The sequence below is a fragment of the Peromyscus eremicus genome, chromosome 17, assembly GCF_949786415.1.
Source record: "Peromyscus eremicus chromosome 17, PerEre_H2_v1, whole genome shotgun sequence".
In the NCBI taxonomy this organism is placed as follows: domain Eukaryota; kingdom Metazoa; phylum Chordata; class Mammalia; order Rodentia; family Cricetidae; genus Peromyscus; species Peromyscus eremicus.
Genome location: NC_081433.1, coordinates 49,467,442 through 49,487,648, shown reverse-complemented (window position 1 = coordinate 49,487,648; position 20,207 = coordinate 49,467,442). Strand labels below are relative to the sequence as shown.

At 39.8% G+C, this 20,207-nt stretch overlaps 1 protein-coding gene across 6 annotated transcripts in view; it reads left to right on the top strand.

Annotated features, from left to right (window-relative positions):
• The window catches only part of Clcn3 (chloride voltage-gated channel 3), a 93,821-nt gene extending 75,687 nt beyond the window's left edge, over positions 1 to 18,134 (top strand). For 4 of the 6 annotated variants that reach the window (XM_059244965.1, XM_059244968.1, XM_059244964.1 and 1 more), the window contains 5 exons: positions 1,577 to 1,763; positions 6,449 to 6,847; positions 11,444 to 11,660; positions 16,215 to 16,290; positions 17,904 to 18,134. In XM_059244965.1, coding sequence (XP_059100948.1) covers positions 1,577 to 1,763; positions 6,449 to 6,847; positions 11,444 to 11,660; positions 16,215 to 16,290; positions 17,904 to 18,062 — 1,038 coding nt within the window. In that variant the 3' untranslated portion in view covers positions 18,063 to 18,134. The remainder of the gene's footprint in view (positions 1 to 1,576; positions 1,764 to 6,448; positions 6,848 to 11,443; positions 11,661 to 16,214; positions 16,291 to 17,903) is intronic. The other 2 variants (XM_059244967.1, XM_059244969.1) reach the window with 1 other exon arrangement.
• The last annotated feature ends 2,073 nt before the right edge of the window (positions 18,135 to 20,207 follow it).

Below are 20,207 nucleotides of genomic sequence, written 5' to 3'. Positions count from 1 at the left end.
ATGAAATTTTATCCAAATGATTACAATTCTGAGAGTAGAATCTGAAAAGCCCTCATTGGTCTGAAATCCAGAGGTTTCTGGTGACTTCTGGAGACGGTGGCCTGAGTTTGTTTTTCTGCATTTTCCATGTTCTGGAGGCTGCATACACTCCTTGGCTTGTGTTCCCTTTCTTGCATTTTTAGAGCCATGGCTGGCTGGCTACTCTCTCTTGTTTAACTCTTAGAAATATAAATCCTGATTTCACATGAAACCCCCCCCCCCCCCAGGATTACTTTTAATCCACTCAGATAATACCAGGGTAACCTCTTGTTTTAAAAGTCAATTGGCTGACAATCTTAATTCTCTGCAACCTTAATTTTTCCTTGGCATGTAACATGTTCATACATTCAGGAGAAGCTATTATTCTACTTTCTATACAACTGTAGTATGTTAGCTTAAATGGACACTGTGGTCTCAGAATCAAATTGCTAGAGCTATAAATCCTGTGGCTATCCATCAAGCATCTAAAATCCTGTGCCCTGGAACATCACTTCTCCTGGACTCACAGCTTTCTCACTGATGCAGACACAGAGAAGCGAATGTCAGCTTGCCATAGACAAGCTTCAGATCACGACACCTGAGGTTCCTGTAGCAGTTGACACTCAGCAGGGATGACATACTTTCACAAACTGAGCTCATGTGGAGTAACAGCTTCACTTCTGTGAGATTGGAAGGCTGGAAGTTTTAAGATTGCTTTTCAGGCCATTGAATTATCAAAATCACAAAATAAAACTTACAGTTTTATTCTTCTTTTTCTTAGCAGAGTTAGTTAAAAGGACCACTAGAGTGTTTGGTGTTTTTCATAAATCCCCGTGTCATTACTATCAGTAGAGTTATACCCAGTATTCTCAGTGGCTGTAGCTGGCCAACACTGAGGAAGTTGGAGGCAGATGGCAGGCCCTTGCTAAGTCCTAGGCTCAGGCTGACAGATTATAACTGAAGATTGTGAAATGTGCTTTAATCCTTTGCATTGTATATCCCTTTAATTAGCTCAGTACATGCCAGTGTCTACTTTCCTTAACTTCTAAGAAAGAATTTCTGCCAGCAAAGATTTTTCTCTTTTTAGTTGATTCACGTGTATACTCCATTCAGAGTATTGGGGGCTCTGGAAACATTGCCTGACTTAGGCTGTAGCACTTGAGAAATAGCATCTGCTGTCTCTACCGTTTGTAAAAGTATAAGGGAAGGTCAGACTGGAAGCTTATTGCTGCACAGTGAACAGATTTACAGGAAACACTAGTCTCTTGTTTTCTTTTTACTACGGACTACTGAAAATTTGTTAGAGACTAACTAATGATAAAGGATAAGTAAAGTGTGAGTTATTTTCTCTTTGGCTTAGAGAATTCACTTTATTACATTGTTACTGAATTCAGAGAATTACTAACGAACTGTTTCATTTAGCAGGATTTTACTGTGGTTGAATTTATACTAGGGTTTTAGAATTTCATTAGCATATGAAGGGAGCCAATTCTTAGCAGCAAATCCATAGGGTATAGTTTCAGTCACGTGATTAGAGCTGTGTTCCTTCCTGTCCCAGGTTCCATCAGGCTTGTTTATCCCCAGCATGGCCATTGGAGCAATTGCAGGGAGAATCGTGGGGATTGCTGTGGAGCAGCTTGCCTACTATCACCACGACTGGTTTATCTTCAAGGAATGGTGTGAGGTTGGGGCCGACTGCATCACGCCTGGGCTTTATGCCATGGTTGGTGCTGCTGCGTGCTTAGGTAATGTGACCGTGTTTCCTTGTTTATGGATATTTGCAAGTCCGAGGAGGAAAAGAGCCAGCATCAGTGGAGACTTGTTTATTTGGTTGCCAGGGAGAAAGGATGTGTGATAGAAGGAAGGGATAATTTTAAAAGAGATGAAGCACTAATATTCTTATGTAGTACTGGATTTTGTTTTACTTGTCTGAGAACATTTGTTTAATGTAAAAATTTAATAATAGCATATTTGTAATATCACATAGTGCTTTATGACAGAGACCATCTTGGAACAACGTAGGCTTAATCTGAAACCTGTTCAAGGAGCCTGTTAGTTTTTTCACTATTAAGGACCTGAGCCTATCTGTAACCATTGATAGCAGTTGCTGTTCCTAAAATCAGCATTATAATGAAGCTTCAGAATAGTTTCACTTTAAACTCTGTAGTAATTTATCAGCCTGAATAAAAGATTTATTTTTCAGCCTTCTAGCATCTAAGGTACATTTGTAGAAAAGTAAGAAATAGTAACTATTCATTTTAGTGAAATAAAAGCAAAATAATGACTCTAAATCTGCAAGAATCTATTTATTATTTTCTTTGACATGAAAAAATTGTTTGGTTTTATATTTAAAATTTCTACCAAACTTTGGTGTAGTATTTAGTAATAGTAGGTATTTGACTTTGTTTTTGCTCAGTGACTCAAAATCTTCAGAAGTGTAATACTAGGTGAAATTAAATAACAAAATCATTTTCATCCAAGTAGCGTTTCTTTCTTCCACATTCTTTTTAGTGTTGCACTAGGTATAATGAATGATAAGAGAAGAGTGAAATGTGGGCCGGCCTCTGGCTGATACCCCCAACACTGAGAAGACAACAGTGAGCCCGCTGTCCATGGCCTGAGAGAGTGCAGTGAAGGACTTAGAGGGAACAGAGGGTTCAGTGTTCGAGGAGGGAGGATTGCAGTTTTACTGTTTTCAAGTTATTTTTTTGTTTGTTTTTGTTTTTCAAGACCGAGTTTCTCTGTGTAGCTTTGTGCCTTTCCTGGAACTCGCTTTGGAGACCAGGCTGGCCTCGAACTCACAGAGATCCGCCTGCCTCTGCCTCCCGAGTGCTGGGATTAAAGGTGTGCGCCACCACCGCCCTTAAGTTAAATTTTAATTGAGAGTTTGTACAGGTCACCTTCATCCTTTGAAAGCTTTCGTCTTTGAGGCAGCTGTCTTTGAAGACTATGAGTCCCCAGTTCTTTCTTTTGGGCATGTCTTCTTTCCATTTAAAGTGTGAGCTCACTAATGACAATTAAAAACCCACGGCTCTTGGCATCTAATTTTTTTTCTGGCAATTAACTTTAAGGTCGTTTTTCAATCAGACAGATCTGTCTAGTTCTCAATTCCTAAAACCATGTTTAAACGTGAATGAGTTCAAGTCATATTCATGTTTTTTAAAGCTGTTATATGAAGAATCATACAGACTTTTGGGATCTGTATCTGTATCTGCAATCATGCTGATACCTCAGATAAAGATGTAATAGAGGGATGGCAAGGTGGTTCAGTGAGAAAGAACATTTGATATGCAAGCATGAGGACCTGAGTTCTAATCCCCAGCTCCCATCCCATAAGCCAGGCTTGGCTGTGCATTTCTGTAACCCAGCATTAGAGGGTAGAGATAGGTGGATCCTGGGAGCTCACTGGCTGGGGAGACCTTTCAGCTCAGTGTGAGGCCCTTCTCTAAAGGAATAAGGCCGAGAGCAGTGGAGGAAAACAGCAGGTGTCCTCCTGTGGCCCCGCCTGTGCACCCACATGCATGTACCACACACACACATGCACGCACGGTCTTCTGTAACAGCAGGTGTCCTCCTGTGGCCCCGCCTGTGCACCCACATGCATGTACCACACACACACATGCACGCACGGTCTTCTGTAACAGCAGGTGTCCTCCTGTGGCCCCGCCTGTGCACCCACATGCATGTACCACACACACACACATGCACGCACGGTCTTCTATACTTTCATTACTGTCTTGTAGCTCTTTCTCATAGACCTCCATAATAGTCCTGTAAGTCAGAGCCATAGACTTACTCTCTGAGGTGTTTTTAGAGTAATCTGATAGGCTAGGAAGAATCTTATGCAAAGATAAATTCATCTGAAAACATACTTGGAATTCATGCTTTGAAGAATTGTAACTATTATGTAGTACATTTTGTATATTTTGGGAAACAAGTTGAATTGGTAAGAAGTAGACTATAAAAAGATTAGTATCTGAGTTTATATCAGGATGAATTTATATTTGAAATTGTTCAGATTGGTTGCAGAGTTCTGGATTTGCCATTTTGGCTGAATGACTTTGGAAATGTTCCTTTAGTTCTTTGATAATTTACTTTTCTCATCTATGAAATGGAAATACTAGCTTGTTCATTATTATTTTGAGGATTGTATGACATAACATGCACATATGGATGTTAGCATGGTTCCGGGTAAAATAAGTCATTAAAGACAAGAAAAAGTCTTTATAAACTGACTGAGACATGCTGACATAATGTAGATACATAATGCATAGTAAGTAGATCCTTCCTTTTTTAGGTTAAGAAACAAAAAAGCGAAATGAACTGACAGGTTTGTGAACTAGTCAGTTTTTTTAATTATATTTATTTATTTACTTTGAGGGGTTTCAGAATAAGTGTCACATTTGTATGTGGAGGTCAGTGGACAGTTTATGAAAATCAGTTCTCTACTTCCGTGTGGGTCTTGGTGGGGATTGAACTCGGGTCATCAGGCTTGGCATCCAGTGCCTTTACTTGCCAAGCCATCCAGCTGGCCCATGCTATTAAGTCTTTTGACCAAAAGAACAGCATGATGGAAATGATGCTAAAGCCACTGTGGCTGTGCATGACTGTCCCCCAGAGTGTTGCCAGTTCATGACTGTCCCCCAGCGGACATGTGAGTGTTGCCAGTTCATGACTGTCCCCCAGCGGACATATGAGGGTTGCCAGTGAGTGACTGTCACCCAGCGGACATGTGAGTGTTGCCAGTTCATGACTGTCAGCCCAGCGGACATGTGAGGGTTGCCAGTGAGTGACTGTCCCCCAGCGGACATATGAGGGTTGCCAGTTCATGACTGTCCCCCAGCGGACATGTGAGGGTTGCCAGTGAGTGACTGTCACCCCAGCGGACATGTGAGGGTTGCCAGTTCAAGACTGTCCCCCAGCGGACATGTGAGTGTTGCCAGTTCATGACTGTCCCCCAGCGGACATTTGAGGGTTGCCAGTGAGTGACTGTCCCCCAGTGGACATGTGAGGTTGCCAGTGTGAGGCCAGCCTAGGCTGCAGAATAAGACAAAAAGTACTACGTGGCATAGGAAGTAGGTTGAAAGTAACGGGGTCTACGAGTCAAGGAGGAAAGAGAAAGTGTATTAAAATGAGAGCACAGGGCTGGAGAGATGGCTGTCAGTTAAGAGCATGGCTGCTTTTCCAAAGGACCCCACATGCGGTTCTGAATGTCTGTAACTCCGGTTCCAGGGTAGCAGACGGCCTCTGCTGGCTTCGCACAGATATAATATGTGGGCAAACGGTTATACATAATAAGTATTAAAAGTAAATTTAAAAGAACCTGCCATTTGTTTGTTTTGTTTTAGTTTTTTTAATGAAAGAATAATTTGGGTCCTGGACTAGGTTGGTAACAGTGAGAATCCTGAGAAAAGGACTCATAGGTAGGTATTTTACAGAAGAATTCAGATCTGTAGAGGTGATAGTCAAGGTAGTGCAATATAATTAAGGTTCCGAAAACAATCACCTAGACTGTCAGGAAGAATATGTGCAGAAATGTGGGATCGGGGAAGCTGAAATGACCCCTCTTAGTGAGGAAGAGACGTTTGGATTTCAAGTGTGTGTTGTTTTCTTTGACAGCCACTTGAAATTCTTTTTATAGTTGACAAAGCAAGCAGTGAGGTGTGGTGTGCATGACAGAAACACGGAAAGGCTCCAGTAAGTGGGAATAGATTAGGCTGGCATGTCAGAGTTCACAGCCGACAATGATTTTCCGAGGAAATGAATGGATGTGTTTCCCTCCCTTTCTCCTCCATCCCTCCTCCTTGGGATAATGGCCTCAAACCCAGGTCCTTGTACCTGCTAGGCAAGAACTCTCCCACTGTGTTAGAACCCTGCCCCCAGCCCCAGAACAGAAGAAGTTTCTACCCGACAATATCACTTACATTGTTAGTAAATATCAAGGCTTCCAAATATTTTACACATTTTGAAAAGACATAGAGGAAATACATTTATTTAGTATTCTACCTATATGTTTAATTTATAAATTGGTAATCGAGCAAGAAAGAGCCACGATGTACTTATTTATATTTAAGAGGCTATAGTAAGCTTTTATGAGAGGGAAATTTAACTTTGCTGCAGTAGTAAATCAAAATGACTAAGTTGTCTTTCTTGGTCAACTGTGGTTGGTTGGTTGGTTGGTTGGTTGGTTGGTTTGTCTATAAAAGGTTTAGGAATGTTGCTTTAATCATCTTCTGTGCTGTAACTGGTTGGTATCTCTCTAGATCACATTAGAAGTAATGGTTTTATCCTAAGAGCAGTTGTTTTTGGGGATAAGCTTTTCACTGGTCAGGGTCTGGCTTTATTCCATGTTCACCTGCCTAGTGGAAGACTCTAGTGAGGTGCTGGGAGGAGTTTGTCTTCCCTGACCAGTGGTGTTTATTTCTTTCAGGTGGTGTGACAAGAATGACTGTCTCCCTGGTGGTTATTGTTTTTGAACTCACTGGAGGCTTGGAATATATCGTTCCTCTTATGGCTGCAGTGATGACCAGTAAATGGGTTGGCGATGCCTTTGGTAGGGAAGGCATTTATGAAGCACATATCCGACTAAATGGGTACCCTTTCCTGGATGCAAAAGAAGAATTCACTCATACAACCCTGGCTGCTGACGTCATGAGACCTCGAAGAAGTGATCCTCCCTTAGCTGTTTTGACACAGGACAATATGACAGTAGATGACATAGAAAACATGATTAATGAAACCAGCTACAATGGCTTTCCTGTTATAATGTCAAAAGAATCTCAGCGATTAGTGGGATTTGCCCTCAGAAGAGACCTGACAATTGCAATAGGTATGGTTTCTGCAAACACCGTCATGAATTACACCTTGGCTGTAATAAATTTATGGGAGGGGAGAAAGCATTGGCGTTTAATTGGTTTGGTTTCCAGGGGCAAGTGGTGTTCATTTCTGTGCTTTACAGTCTGTGTTCTCCAGGAAAGGGGTTATGCTTCAGTGATTGTTTTTCTGCTCTGTGGGGTAAGGCCAGTGAGAATTTTAGTCTTTGTCAGCAGCTCTTGCCTGTGATGCAAAGGTGAGAGAGGAGACTCATTAGACCATTGAATTGCTGCCCCTAGTTTTCTGGGCAGTACCTTGAGGTAGAGATGTCCAAACACTTGTCTTTTCCGGCCTTTGTCATCACCCTTCCCATTCTCTAGGGTTGCTAGTGGCCAGCCAGAGAAAAGGGAAAAGGTGAGCAGTTGTGGAATTAATATAGAAAGGTAAAGGAAAATGGTCAGGTTTGAAGACAAAACAATGCTAAACTTTTCAATAACTCATATTCCTACTGACTGCAGATAGATATTGTTTTAAACTTTGGTCACTTCACAGAGACTATTGCATAGGAAATAATGTTAGTTTAAGGGAATATGGTACTTTGGATACATGAAATACCAAGATCGTGGCATCAGAAATGTTAAGTCACAAGATGACTTTTGAACACATCTTAAATATTTGCCAGTGTGTACTTCTGTAATTTTTAAAATATTTTACTTGACAAAATCCTGTACAGTAAGTATATTTCTCTGTGTGTGTGTGTGTTATTACACAATGTATTATTATATGTATACATAATTATACATTATTGAAGGATAAATTTGTTTGTGCTCTACAAAATACGATCTTTGAAATACCAAATAGATGTGTTCTCCTTCTTAATAGAGAATTAATCAGAGAACAAGTTTTTAGAATATTAAATCCAAATGAGAAGTCTCAGATTATTTAAAATCATGAAAAGGAAAGTGTTGAAACTCTTTTAAAAGTCTTCTGGGTGGCATTGGAACCGAAATCTGGCCTGGCACACACCTGTCATCCTGTTACTTTGGAGGTGGAAGCAGAAAGGGAATGCATGTTTGAAGTTGTCTTTAAAAAGAAAGGAGAAAAAGAAAATGAAATCTGTTGTTTTTTACTTAAAAGGCCTGGGAATGAATGACATTAAAATAATTTTAAAAATGAAACAACTTAGCAGATATCACGGCACATTATATGTCTAATACATGATGCTCCTTAAAGTAAATTCTGCATTCATATACTAGTCATTATCTTAAACATTCTTTTCATTGACAAATAGAAACTAATGTTAGTGTCATGTTTTGATAACTGCATTGTGGAATGTTAAGCTGCTTGATAATCTGTCGCCGCACATGCTTATTTCATGGTGAGGACTAAAAATCTCTTTAAGTTTCAAATGAAAATTAAAAGTGGAAGTGACAGTTTTTTATTTGGGGTGCAGGAGGTTTAGACAGAGTCTCTTTTAGCCAGGCTGGCCTCAGTAATCTGTATGTGGCTGAGGATGATTTTTAACTCTTGATCATCCTCCCTCCACTCCCACAATGAAGAATGCCATTTCTTAAAATGACACATTGAAGGCAAAGGGGCTGGATGTTCACTTCAGAGGAACAGTCCAAAGAATATATATATAATATATATATTACAATCGAGCATTTTAGATAAGGATGCAGCTCAGTTGGCAAACGTGTCTAGCACCAGGCTCTAGGTTTGCTCCCCAGCACTGCAATAAGTAAAAACAAAAACAAAATAAAACTGTGTAGTCATAAACAGAGGCACCAGAATGCTTTGGTGTCGTATTAAGGAGTAAAATCTCAAACTTGGATTAGTTTGACAAAGAGCAAGGTCATGGTTGCGATATCTACTTGTCTCCCTGTGTCTTCAGTCTGTCTGTAGCTTACAGTTTCTGGGCTGTCTGTCATCTGTGTATGTATATATATCTGTGTCTGCCTGAATTCTGTTCTGTGTCTAACTGCCCGTCTTGCTATGTGTTGCTGTAGATCTGTCTCTGTGTCAGTGTCCCTAACAAAGGCCTTTGTTCTATGTTTATTGAACAGCACAGAAAACATGGCGTGGGAAAGGGTTGAGGGATACTTTATAGAAATCGTTAAGAGTTTCACAGCGGATTAAGTTATTTACTTCACCTGACCTAGAAGCACTCAGAAAAGCAAGCCTAACTGCAAATGTACTGTTATCAAGTAATATCTGTTCCCAGCATTTATGGCAAATATTTGCCTATATAGAGTCGCTTTTGAATTGTTTGCTGTTTTCAGCAATTACCACAGTACACACATACAAGCATATGTCACTCTGGGTCAGGAGCATGGAAAAGTATGTAATTTAAGAGTAAAGCTATCGATTAGCTCAGCTTTTAAAAGCTAAGATTTCATGGGGAATCCAAGGCAAGTAAGGTTGTTTGTTACGTTGTTCTCTTAAAGAGGATTTCAGCAAATAGGCTGAGTACACAACAGGAAATCAGCTTAATTACACAGGCTTAAGTGACCTCCAGTGTATTATTAACTCAGAAGTTCCAGTCTCTGAACATGAGAGACACTTTCCTAAAATGTATCACCACATTTAAATGTTTGAGTAGTTAGTTATTTTCATTGGTGATATATTTGTTGTTGTTTATTTAACATATCACATTGTTAGTATTGTAGCTACAGTTCTTTAAGACACTTTTACTTTTTATACTGCAGTTTTAAATGATATGTACACCCCATTACAGTATGCTAAATTGGATTGTCTACTTCTGATAACTTAGATGCATGTAAAAACTTTTACTCTTCACACTCTTTTTTTCTTTATATTTATCCTTCTCTCATACAATATATCCCAACCAAAGTTTTCTCTACTCCCCCCTCCTCCAGATCCACTCCTCCTCCCTTTCACTTCAGAGAGTAGGCCTCACAGGGATATCCACCAAACACGGCATAAGTTACATTAAGACTAGACACAAACCCTCATTTCAAGGCTGGACAAGGCAACTCAGTAGGAGGAAAAGGGTCCAAGAGCAGGCAAAAGAGTCAGAGATACCCCCACTCCCACTTTAGGAGTTCCGCAAAACCCCGAGCTAAACAATTTCAATATATAGACAGAGGACCTAGCACAGACCCATGCAGGCTCTGTGATTGTTGCTTTAGTCTCTGCGAGCCCTGCTTAGTTGATTCTCTGGGCTGTGTTCTGCTAGTGTCCTAGATCCCTCTGGCTCCTACAACCTTCACCTCTTCTGTGGGGTTCCCTGAGTTCTGCCTAATGTTTGGCTATGGGTCTCTGCATCCCCTCCCATCAGCTGCTGGAGGAAGCCTTTCTTCATACTCCTCTTTTTGATATTGTTGATGTCACATTTTCCATCATTTTATTCTGTGTATCCATTAAGGCTATATACTATTACTGTTCATACTGTACATTCAGTTGTCATGCACATGTTGCATTTTTATGGGCTGAAAGCAACTTAGTAAGCATTTTTCAAAAACCGTCTATGTTGCTCACTAATGGATGTCTTTTCCATACCATGACCATACTTTTCAGGTGGCCTATCCACGAGCCCTTAGGATCTCACTTAGTGCCCTGGTAGTCAAGATGTTTCTAGCACTGCTAAATACAGGTTCAGTGGTCAGAAAGACTAAAAAGCACAAAAGCTTTCATTTAGAAGCAGTAATACTCCCTTCTCTCCAGTCAGACTGGTGTTTATTATTTTGGCTTAAATATTTTTGTAGCCAAATTGATATGCAAAATATTTTCACTATAACTAATGCCATATTTATACACACATAGTTTTCAGTGAATATTTACTCAGAAACCAAGCATAAAGCTGGATGACTTTCATTTGCACATTTTGCCTATGTTATGGGTTTCTGTTTTCCTGTGTGTGGCCTCTTCTACTTTCTGTCTTGCACTCTCAAAGGTGGGAGAAGAAACAGGCAGCTGGACAGAGAACATTGGAGGGGAGGAGAAATTGATAGAAATTGATAAATAACACAGCCCAGTAGGGCATGATGGCACACACCTTTAACCCCAGAGGCTGGCAGATCTCTGTGAGTTTGAGGCTAGCCTGGTCTAGTCTCCAGAGCTAGTTCCAGGACAGTCATGACTCCACAGAGAAACCCTGTCTCGGGAGTGTAATTGTAGTTAGGAAGAGCCAGCCCATTCGCAGTGGTGGAGTGCAGAGCAGAGACAGCAAGAGTGAACGTTTTAATCCTGTCTCCAGTGCAGAACTAAGTCCCATTCAGTACAGGCGGGCCTCATCTGATGACAGATTTTGTAGTAAACAGCTTTTGTGATGTGTACAGGTTTTAAATAAAATTCATTATTTCAAACATGCTTCCTGTCTCCACAGTTAAAAACAGTTCAGTGCCATTAAAGAAAATCACAGCATGATATGATTATAGAAAATTATTGTCAGGTTCCATTTCAGGCAGATAGGAAAAACTCCCAAATGGCTTATCAGTTAATTCTCTTTTAAATAGAAGGACAGGAAAAGGAAAGGGACCAGAAATCATGGAACACACTTACTGTTGTTAATGCCAAATGAGCAGAGCTGCATGTAAGAAAAGAAAATCTATCCATTGAAAATGTTTGCTCTTCTCTATCTCCTTTTCAGAAAGTGCCAGGAAAAAACAAGAAGGTATTGTTGGCAGTTCTCGGGTGTGCTTTGCACAGCACACCCCATCTCTTCCAGCAGAAAGTCCTCGGCCGTTAAAGCTGAGAAGCATTCTTGATATGAGCCCTTTTACAGTAACAGACCACACCCCAATGGAGATTGTGGTGGACATCTTCCGAAAGCTGGGTCTGAGGCAGTGCCTTGTAACTCACAACGGGTAAGTTTAGCTCAACAGACATCAGTTCACTCACTGCAATTACTGGTCCTTATTAGTGGAACCTTTTCAGGGCAGAGTGTGAGTCAGGTCCCAGTGGGACTGTCTGACTTAGTTTGTAATAACTTGAGGATCAGTCAAGCTCCACACTTGCCTGAGAGTAAGGAGGATGTCAGCTCTGTGCTCGTTGTCAAGGATACTGTATTTCAGAGTTGGAGCGCAGTGAAGAGCTTGGTGAACTTCAGCTGTCTCTTTCCTGGGGATACTGGGCTCAGCCTTCAGGGAGCATTGCAGAACCATTTTCTTTTTGTGTTTCATTTCTAGTGGATAGGTTTGTTGTATATCTTTTTCTAGATAGTTTGCTATATGCTGTTTGAGCCAGTATTTATCATTAATGAAGTAACATATGAAAATTTGTGGTTTAACTGAAAATCCTCAATGATACTGTTTTTCTTTTTCTTTTTTTTCCCCCTACCTTCGCCAAAACAGATCTGACCCATAAACTGAACTGCTAATGGCATACAAACATTCATATATTTAGAGCCTTTTATTTCCATTATGTTATTTTTCTTAGTAGAATTTTAAATTTTTGTATTTAATTATTTTTGCTGTTGCGGAGACAGGGCCTCACTGTAGCTGGAGGCAGCTGGAGTTTGTGATCCTTGTGAACCTCATGAGCACTGAGATTACAGGCATGCGCCTCCCTGCTGGTAACTGTTAGAATTCTTAGAATATTATTTCCTGTGAAGTCATGTATCAGAAATGCTAGGAAAAGGAAACAGATGGTTTTCTAGATTTGTTATGGACTGAAGGCTCACCCTGAATAGCGTGAAGCTGATTAAATACTGTCCCAAACACATCAGACAATCACAACAAATTTTATCTTTTTAAGAATTTGTATAAAACATGTGGTTAACAGAACACGACCACTCTTTAGAGAAAGGGGGCATAAAAAAACAAAGGTAATTTACTGAATACCTTCATACTTTTTCACGTAATTCTGCAGCTCTGCAGTAAGAGGGGTTGTATTTGACACGTGTCTTGTTCATGTTAGCATATCAGCTCACAGAAACCCAGACTTCTGCTACTGTTCTTCCCGATCTTTTCATCTCTAAAAACATTTTCTGGGTGACACAGTAGACCATTTTGGCTTAGGAATAGCAGTATCATAGATATTTATACTTCTATTTAAAACACAAGTGAAGCAGAAAGTGGCAACATTAGAGCCATGGTGGGTGTTTAGCTTCTGGAATATAATATAAATATATCAAAGATGTGTTTCATAAAATACTATGGTCTACAGTTTTGTTTACTATTGTCTAATTTACCAAACTTCATTGTTTTAGACTTAATAAATATTGGTTAAACAGTGTATCTTTTCACAAAGCTTCATCTTGGGCCCTTTGAGTCATATGACTCAGTTGGAAACTAAAGTAAGTTTTCATAGCTACTGTTGGCTTTGATTTCTCTGTGCCTGACCTAGGTTCTCTTCTGTACTGACAAATCCCAGTGCTATTCTGTAAGCAGTGAATAGCTGTGACCACAAAGCCCTGCTGTGTAGGTTAATTTTCATATTTCACCTTACTGCTTAATTGACAGGATTTTGGCAGTATAGAGACTAGAAAGGAAAATACTTGAGGAATAAATTAGCTTTTTAGGGGGACAAGAATTAGTTACATACAATTTTATTTGCCGCTGCCGCTGGCATATATATATAAAGTGAGGAGCTTTCTTCTTCCAGGGGGGGTCATGTTTCACAGCCTTGAGCATATTTTCCTTATTTCTTCACAGAAAATAAGTATTCAGAAAGAAAAAAGATCATATGGAGGGGAAACGCTTGACTTTATTGCCTGTGAACTCTTAAGCAGGAGGGTGTTTTAGTCTCAAAGTTCAGTGGTTAAAACTAAGAAAAGGCAGCATGTTTGAAAGTAAAGACCATACAGTTCTAGGTAGCCGTGTGTTTTCCAGCTTCATGTAGTACCTTTGCAGTGAAAAACAGTTATTGGGGGGAAGGAAAATGCAGCAGACTTGGGGCCATAGGTGCAAGAGGGAAAAAGAACAGAGAAGCAATGAGAACGGATCTGAACTATGGTATCAGCTCAGTGCTGTCTCACATTTTATAGTAACAGAACTTCTCAGAATCCATGAGTTCACAAAACAAACAGCTGCTAGAAGTTGCTAGAATTTTTTGTGACTGACTCAGTTTGAGAAGTACTGAATTAAATTACAGCTGAGGTTTACTTTGGAACTTCTCAGGACTTTGAAGATGTTGATGTTTTTTGATTCCCCCAACTCTCAGTAATGGAATCATAGCTTACCTGGCTTGCCTGCGAATGCCAACTTTTTTTTTTTTGTTGCGCTCTTGGGATTACTGTTTCTTGGAATACACTTGGGGAAATGTCAGTTTCTGACCTGTTAATTTTCACATCATTATTTGTGAGCTCAAAATGAAACATCAGATTGTTCTTAAACAAACGTTTTGCATTGATATTCCTTTCACCCTTTAAAACTCAGAGTGACCCCGAAACTGGCTTCCTGTTCTCAGGTCTTTACAGAGGAGCGGTGTGCTCTGCCTTCCTAAAAGTCCTGTACTCTGTCTGTCTGCGGGTGTTGGAGTCCCAAGGTGGCCGCTGGTCCTTGCAGAAGTGCCCCTCTCCTCATTTGCCACAGTGACTGAGCTTACTGTGATAAACTGAAACGAATCATTCTACTTAACTGGATAAACAAAGCATGCACAGGAGTCACACTGATGTTATTGTATTTAATTAAGTGCCACCATAAAAACCTATTGAGCTTATAGCTTAAAAAAACTTTTTATTAGCGTATAGTAATTGTACAAAATCATGGATTACATTTTCATACATGTATACAATGTTCACTTTGCACATATTCACCACCACCACCCAAAGCTAAAAAAAAAAGAAAGAACCCTACTAAAAAAAAAGAAAGAACCCTCAAATATTTTCCTAATTTCTCTAGTGATCAAATACTCATTTTATGCAGCACAGTTTTTGAGCCTCTTGGAGAGGTTGTTCCCATAATCTAAAACTCCACTACAGTGTTTTAAAGAATGTGAATACATGAACCTGGTTTTGCTTTTAAGTTTGTCCGCCCTTCTTGCCCTTCCAACACCAGCCACTACTGTTTTATGAGGGAGATATCTGTAAACCAGACTGCTTTCAAGTCCTGTACTGACCCTCTTTAAGAAATCAGGCTGGGTGGTGGTGGTGCACACCTTTAATCCCAGCACTCAGGAGGCAGAGGCAGGGGACTATCTGTGAGTTCGAGGTCATCCTGGTCTACAGAGAGAGATCCAGGACAGCCAAGACTACACAGAGAAACCCTGTCTCAAAACAAAACAAAAAAAAACCCAAAACAACAACAACAACAACAACAAAAGAAATCAGAAGCCGGGCGGTGGTGGCGCACGCCTTTAATCCCAGCACTCGGGAGGCAGAGCCAGGCGGATCTCTGTGAGTTTGAGGCCAGCCTGGGCTACCAAGTGAGTCCCAGGAAAGGCGCAAAGCTACACAGAGAAACCCTGTCTTGAAAAACCAAAAAAAAAAAAAAAAACCAAAAAAAAAAAAAAAAACAAAAGAAATCAGAATTTCTAAGGCAGCTTAACAGGAAAGTTACCTAAAGCAGATAGATCACCAGGAAATGCCTGATTATTCTAAAGACATTTAAGATGGGCTTTTGGAATTTATATCACTACATATTACAGTCAAATTCATTTATTTGTTGTAAAATGAGTATCAAAATATTTAATAATTAAAAGTAGTCTAGTTTCAGGTATCCTTATGAGAATTTATGAAAATCACTTTGTAAGATGTGATAACTGTAAACTGAGAAATAATTATTTAGAAAACTATACATTAAAAGTCATTTTGACCTCTACTCATGTTTTATTACCATATTATAAGAAATGGGATTTAGTTCCTGAAAATGAGGTCAGTAGTGTTTACATGTGCTCTTCCTGAATTGGAATTCCAAATAAATAGTAAAAATATAGTAGATTTAAGTTTTCTTAGGGCATTCAAACTCAGCCACTTCCACCAACACCCCCGTCCCTCACCCCCGCCCCTCACCCCCGCCCCTCACCCCCCCCCCCCCCCCCCCCCCCCCCCCGTCCCTCATACACACAATGCTAAGGCAGATCAGATAGCTCTTAGAAACTGAAAAACGTGTTCATCCAAGGAGAGAACACCGAAAGCCACCTCCCAAGTTTAGAGGTCCGTAGCTGTGTATCATTAAGTTTCTTTTAGTACTTTTACTTTGTACTTTTAGTTTGGGCCATCTTCATAGTTAAAATTTTAGTTATACTTTCATTATTTTGATTTTTAAAAAATAAACCCCACCATTAGAAACAGTATTATGTCACTTTCGAAGTTAGAATGTTTGAAAATGGAACCTAGATTTTTAAATCTTATTTTTATCTCAAGTTCATGAGAAGCATTCTTATGGTTTATGTTTTATCTCCTCTCATTCTTTATCATTATGATTGGAACCTCTTTCAATTTAATTTCTCACAGTTATTAGCATAATAATCTGTTTCAGGATTGTCTTGGGGATCATCACAAAGAAGAACATTTTAGAGCATCTCGAGCAACTAAAGCAGCACGTGGAGCCCTTGGTGATTAGCTGTCAGCTCTCCTCACTAGACACCTTAAGTCAGGAGGCATGAAACTTGTGAATGTTCAGTTCTCCCACACCTGCTGAACAGCAGCCCCACCATGCTGTCAGTCACCCGTCTCTCAGCAGATGTCTGTGAGAGAAATAGATAGACTGTCTAAACCCCATTCTTAGAGAGGAAGCCGCAGGTGACAGTCGTCAGAATTAGGTAAACTGTAACAACTGCAGAGTCTGCTGCTTGAATGAGGAGACATTATTGGGCATGCTTAAACATGGAAAGTCTGTCTACCTTAGTGGATTCACCCGTCTCAGAAGACTCCTGACTGGCTAAAAAAATGCCTGTGCTGTCACCCCCAGCCCTTCACCCTCGTTTATGCTTCCTCATCTGTGGTAGTGTTGTGGGAAATCTAAGCTCTTTTGTGACTTTAACTGAGCTTAGCAAGTAGAAATGCTGACCATTAATTTTTTAATGGGCACACTAACCAGAGCACACTGTGTATATATATCTGTGTTCATAGCATTAGTTCTTTTTCTGCTACCCCTTGCATATGTTCAGAGGTAGAATGTGTGTCCTGCCATTTCATTAGTGTATTGTACCTAGGTCATGTATGTGCCCCTTTTGTATGTTTCTAGACTGTCATTAAGTAGCTTATGTGTTAACGGGCTTTATATCTTAGTGGTGTGATTGATTGCAGATAAATTTTGATTTATGCATAACCAGTTGTCCGGCTTTAACAATTACTGCCTTAAATTATTTTGCCCCGCAGTTGTCCTACTTATATGAACCCTGTCCCCATTTGTTTAAGTACACAACTGAGTATGTATTCCTGTTGTATGCTAATATTTCACAAGTGTTTCATGCATCCTTTTTAAAACTACTAACCTCAGTATCGTAGCTACTCATTCATTCTGCTTCCTGCTTCTCTGTAATACTCTTTTAGGATTGCCTCTTGATTTTTCACCTTTTTAATGTAAGCATTAACACCCAAGACTTTCATAAAAGCACTGTATCTTCTTTTGGGGGAGCACAAAATTAAACAGAGAACATAAGTATGCTTTCAGAAACCTGGGTTGTGCTATAGTTTTATTCTTGCATTCTGAAGTTTGGGAGGTGAAGCTTTGTATTGACTGTTGCTTATATATTTCATCTCAATTGTATGTGCTTTCATGAATATTCTGCATACAACTGGGTAATCTGAAAATTCTCTTACAATTTTTGTTTCTACAAAATGTTGAAGTTTTAAATTATTTCCTAATATAATGGGAATGGGTTCCTTTTTCAAACTGGATCAGAATTATTTCCTGTTCATACATCTTTCCAGTTTTTGTTACTTGTTGGCATTCTTGAATTAAAATAGCTCTGCTTCAGTGAGGCTTGAAGTCCTCAGTCCCAGTGGGAAGGTCCTCACACCTGAGTGACCACAGTACTTTTTATGTCACAGGACGGTTGCTGGGTAATTTCATTGTCTTTACCAGTAAAACACTTTAAAATGCATAATCAGTCTGCTTGCTTGGCTTTCTGTTCCTGTCAACAAAAAGAACTTATCTATAGATTTAGCTCCTGTTTTCTTTCCCCTTTTAGTTTAATAGATCTTTTCTGTTTATCCTTTTCAGGCGCCTCCTTGGCATTATAACAAAAAAAGATATCCTCCGTCATATGGCCCAGACGGCAAACCAAGACCCCGCTTCAATAATGTTCAACTGAGTTCTGTAGATGAGGAGAGAGAGGAGACAGAAGAGGAAGTTCGTTTGTTGAATAGCACAATTCTTTAATATGAGGGACTCGTCCACTTTTTTCTTCTTTAAAAAAAAAAAGGAAAGGAAATACAAGCGGAGCTTTTGCAACCCGGTTTGCAGATAATGCTGGGAGACCTAAGGGGAGGGAGAAGGCAAAGGAGTGAGGTACTTCCCTGACTGACTGGAGCAGTAATTCATCTCTTGTTCTGCACTGGCTGCATTCACTGAGGCTATGCAGTGAGCGTGCAGGCCTGAGCCTTCATGGAGCCTTCACTGGAATCCTCAAGCCTCTGGCTGTACTTCAGCACCACAGAGACACATTATCAGTCCCTGTTTCTGGAGGGATTACTTTGAATTGAGCCATCTATTAAGACTGCAAGGTCTTGCCCTTTTATATCAGAACTGTTCTGTTGAACTCATGAAATGTATAGTTAAGCATTACCTTTCTACATTCCAAAAGAGCTTCTCTCCTCCTCCCCCCCTCCCCTTTTCTGAGCTGTAACAAAACCTCTTTAAATTGTTGTCCTTTTGAAGCAGTCCTTTCTCATATTGAGATGTACTGTGATTTTCCTGAGGTTTCATCACAAGAAGGGAATGTTTCTTGTGCCATTAACCATGTAGTTTGTACCATCACTAAAGGCTTGGAAACGTGCACACACACACCACCGCTGGCCAAGCAGGTAAAATCTTGAGATGTGAATGAAATCCCCCAGCTTGTGTGATGTGTGGTTCAGAATCAAACACAAAGAAACTTGACTCTAATCAGTTTTATTTTTTCCTCTCAGACTTTATGGATAATGTGACCTAGTCTTATGCAATTTTCTATTTCTAAATTACAACTATGACATAAAAGTGCTGTTTAGCAAACTGAAACAAATGCTGCTGCTGCGACAGTGAAGAGAAGGGAGGACTCTGTTTAGCTGTACCCGGTATCAACTGCATGTTAAACACTGGAACTTTTTTCTTGAAATTAGATGATTCTTTTATTTCAGGATGTTTCACTGCTGACACTGGAGATGAAATGTAATTCATAACTTGCACTAAATGTATATTTCTTTTCTTAAAAATTTACCATTCTTATTTATATTTTTATGGATTAAAATTTATAAAATACAGATCAGTTAATATTGCACTTAAATAATTTTACCTTTTTAATGTGATTTTTTTAATAGACTAATTCTGACTTACAAATATGGAGGTATGAAGGAAGTTTACAGTGGGCACAAGGGTTGAAGAAGAGGTGGTCACTGCTCTGTGATCCACAGTGCGCACAGTACCTTCTGAGTTCTCACTGCCATCTCCTGGGTTATGCCCTCTGACCTGGTCTTTCCGGTTCACAAACTAGAAAGGTGAAAATACCATAAATGACTACTAGATTAAAACCAAACCTTTTAAAAAGAAAAATCAAACAAAAATGAGAACAATAATCATAATCTGAGTATAACCTTTGAATCACTGAGTAGGTCAGAACCTTACCTGAAGTGTTCAGTGATGATTTATGTGAATAGCTATGGTGCACAGTTTTGCAGGATTAATTATAGGATACCTCAGAGTATTTGGAATTGTTATTGGAAATGCCCGTTTTAATCATGGTCTTAATTCACTACTGGCAAAGTCAGTTCACTCACTAGACAGGCCCAGATATCTGAGTATGCATTTTGAAAGGCAGATGCGTTTGTGCAGACAGACATTTTCTGAAACAACTGGCAATGAGCCATTTTTAATATCTGTGAGATCATGTTGGATCTGTATGGTCTTGACAACTTTAAAGATCAGGAAGCCATATTAGAATGATCCAGAGTTCACCAGATTTTAGGGTTTCTCAGCTGTGCTGTCTGCCAACAATATTTTTACTTCCATTGGCAGATTTCAAGGTTTTTCATAGCGCCGTCATTGTTCTTTGGATAAAGAGTAAACTCATTTTTAATGATAGTTCCAGAGATCTCCAAGTGTATTTGCAGTGTGCACGGCACTGCTGGGGTACCACTCCTTCGCATGGCCGATGGGGACTCCTCCCATTCTTTCTGGGTTCCAAGTCTTCAAAGGAGAGGCCAGTTTCTTGGCCGCTTCACCCAGTGAAACTGAACATGACTATTTTCCACATTTCCTTTTCAGATTCTGCTCTCATGACCCATCTTACTTCAGAGATTGACATTTCAGGATACATAGTAGAGCATTCAC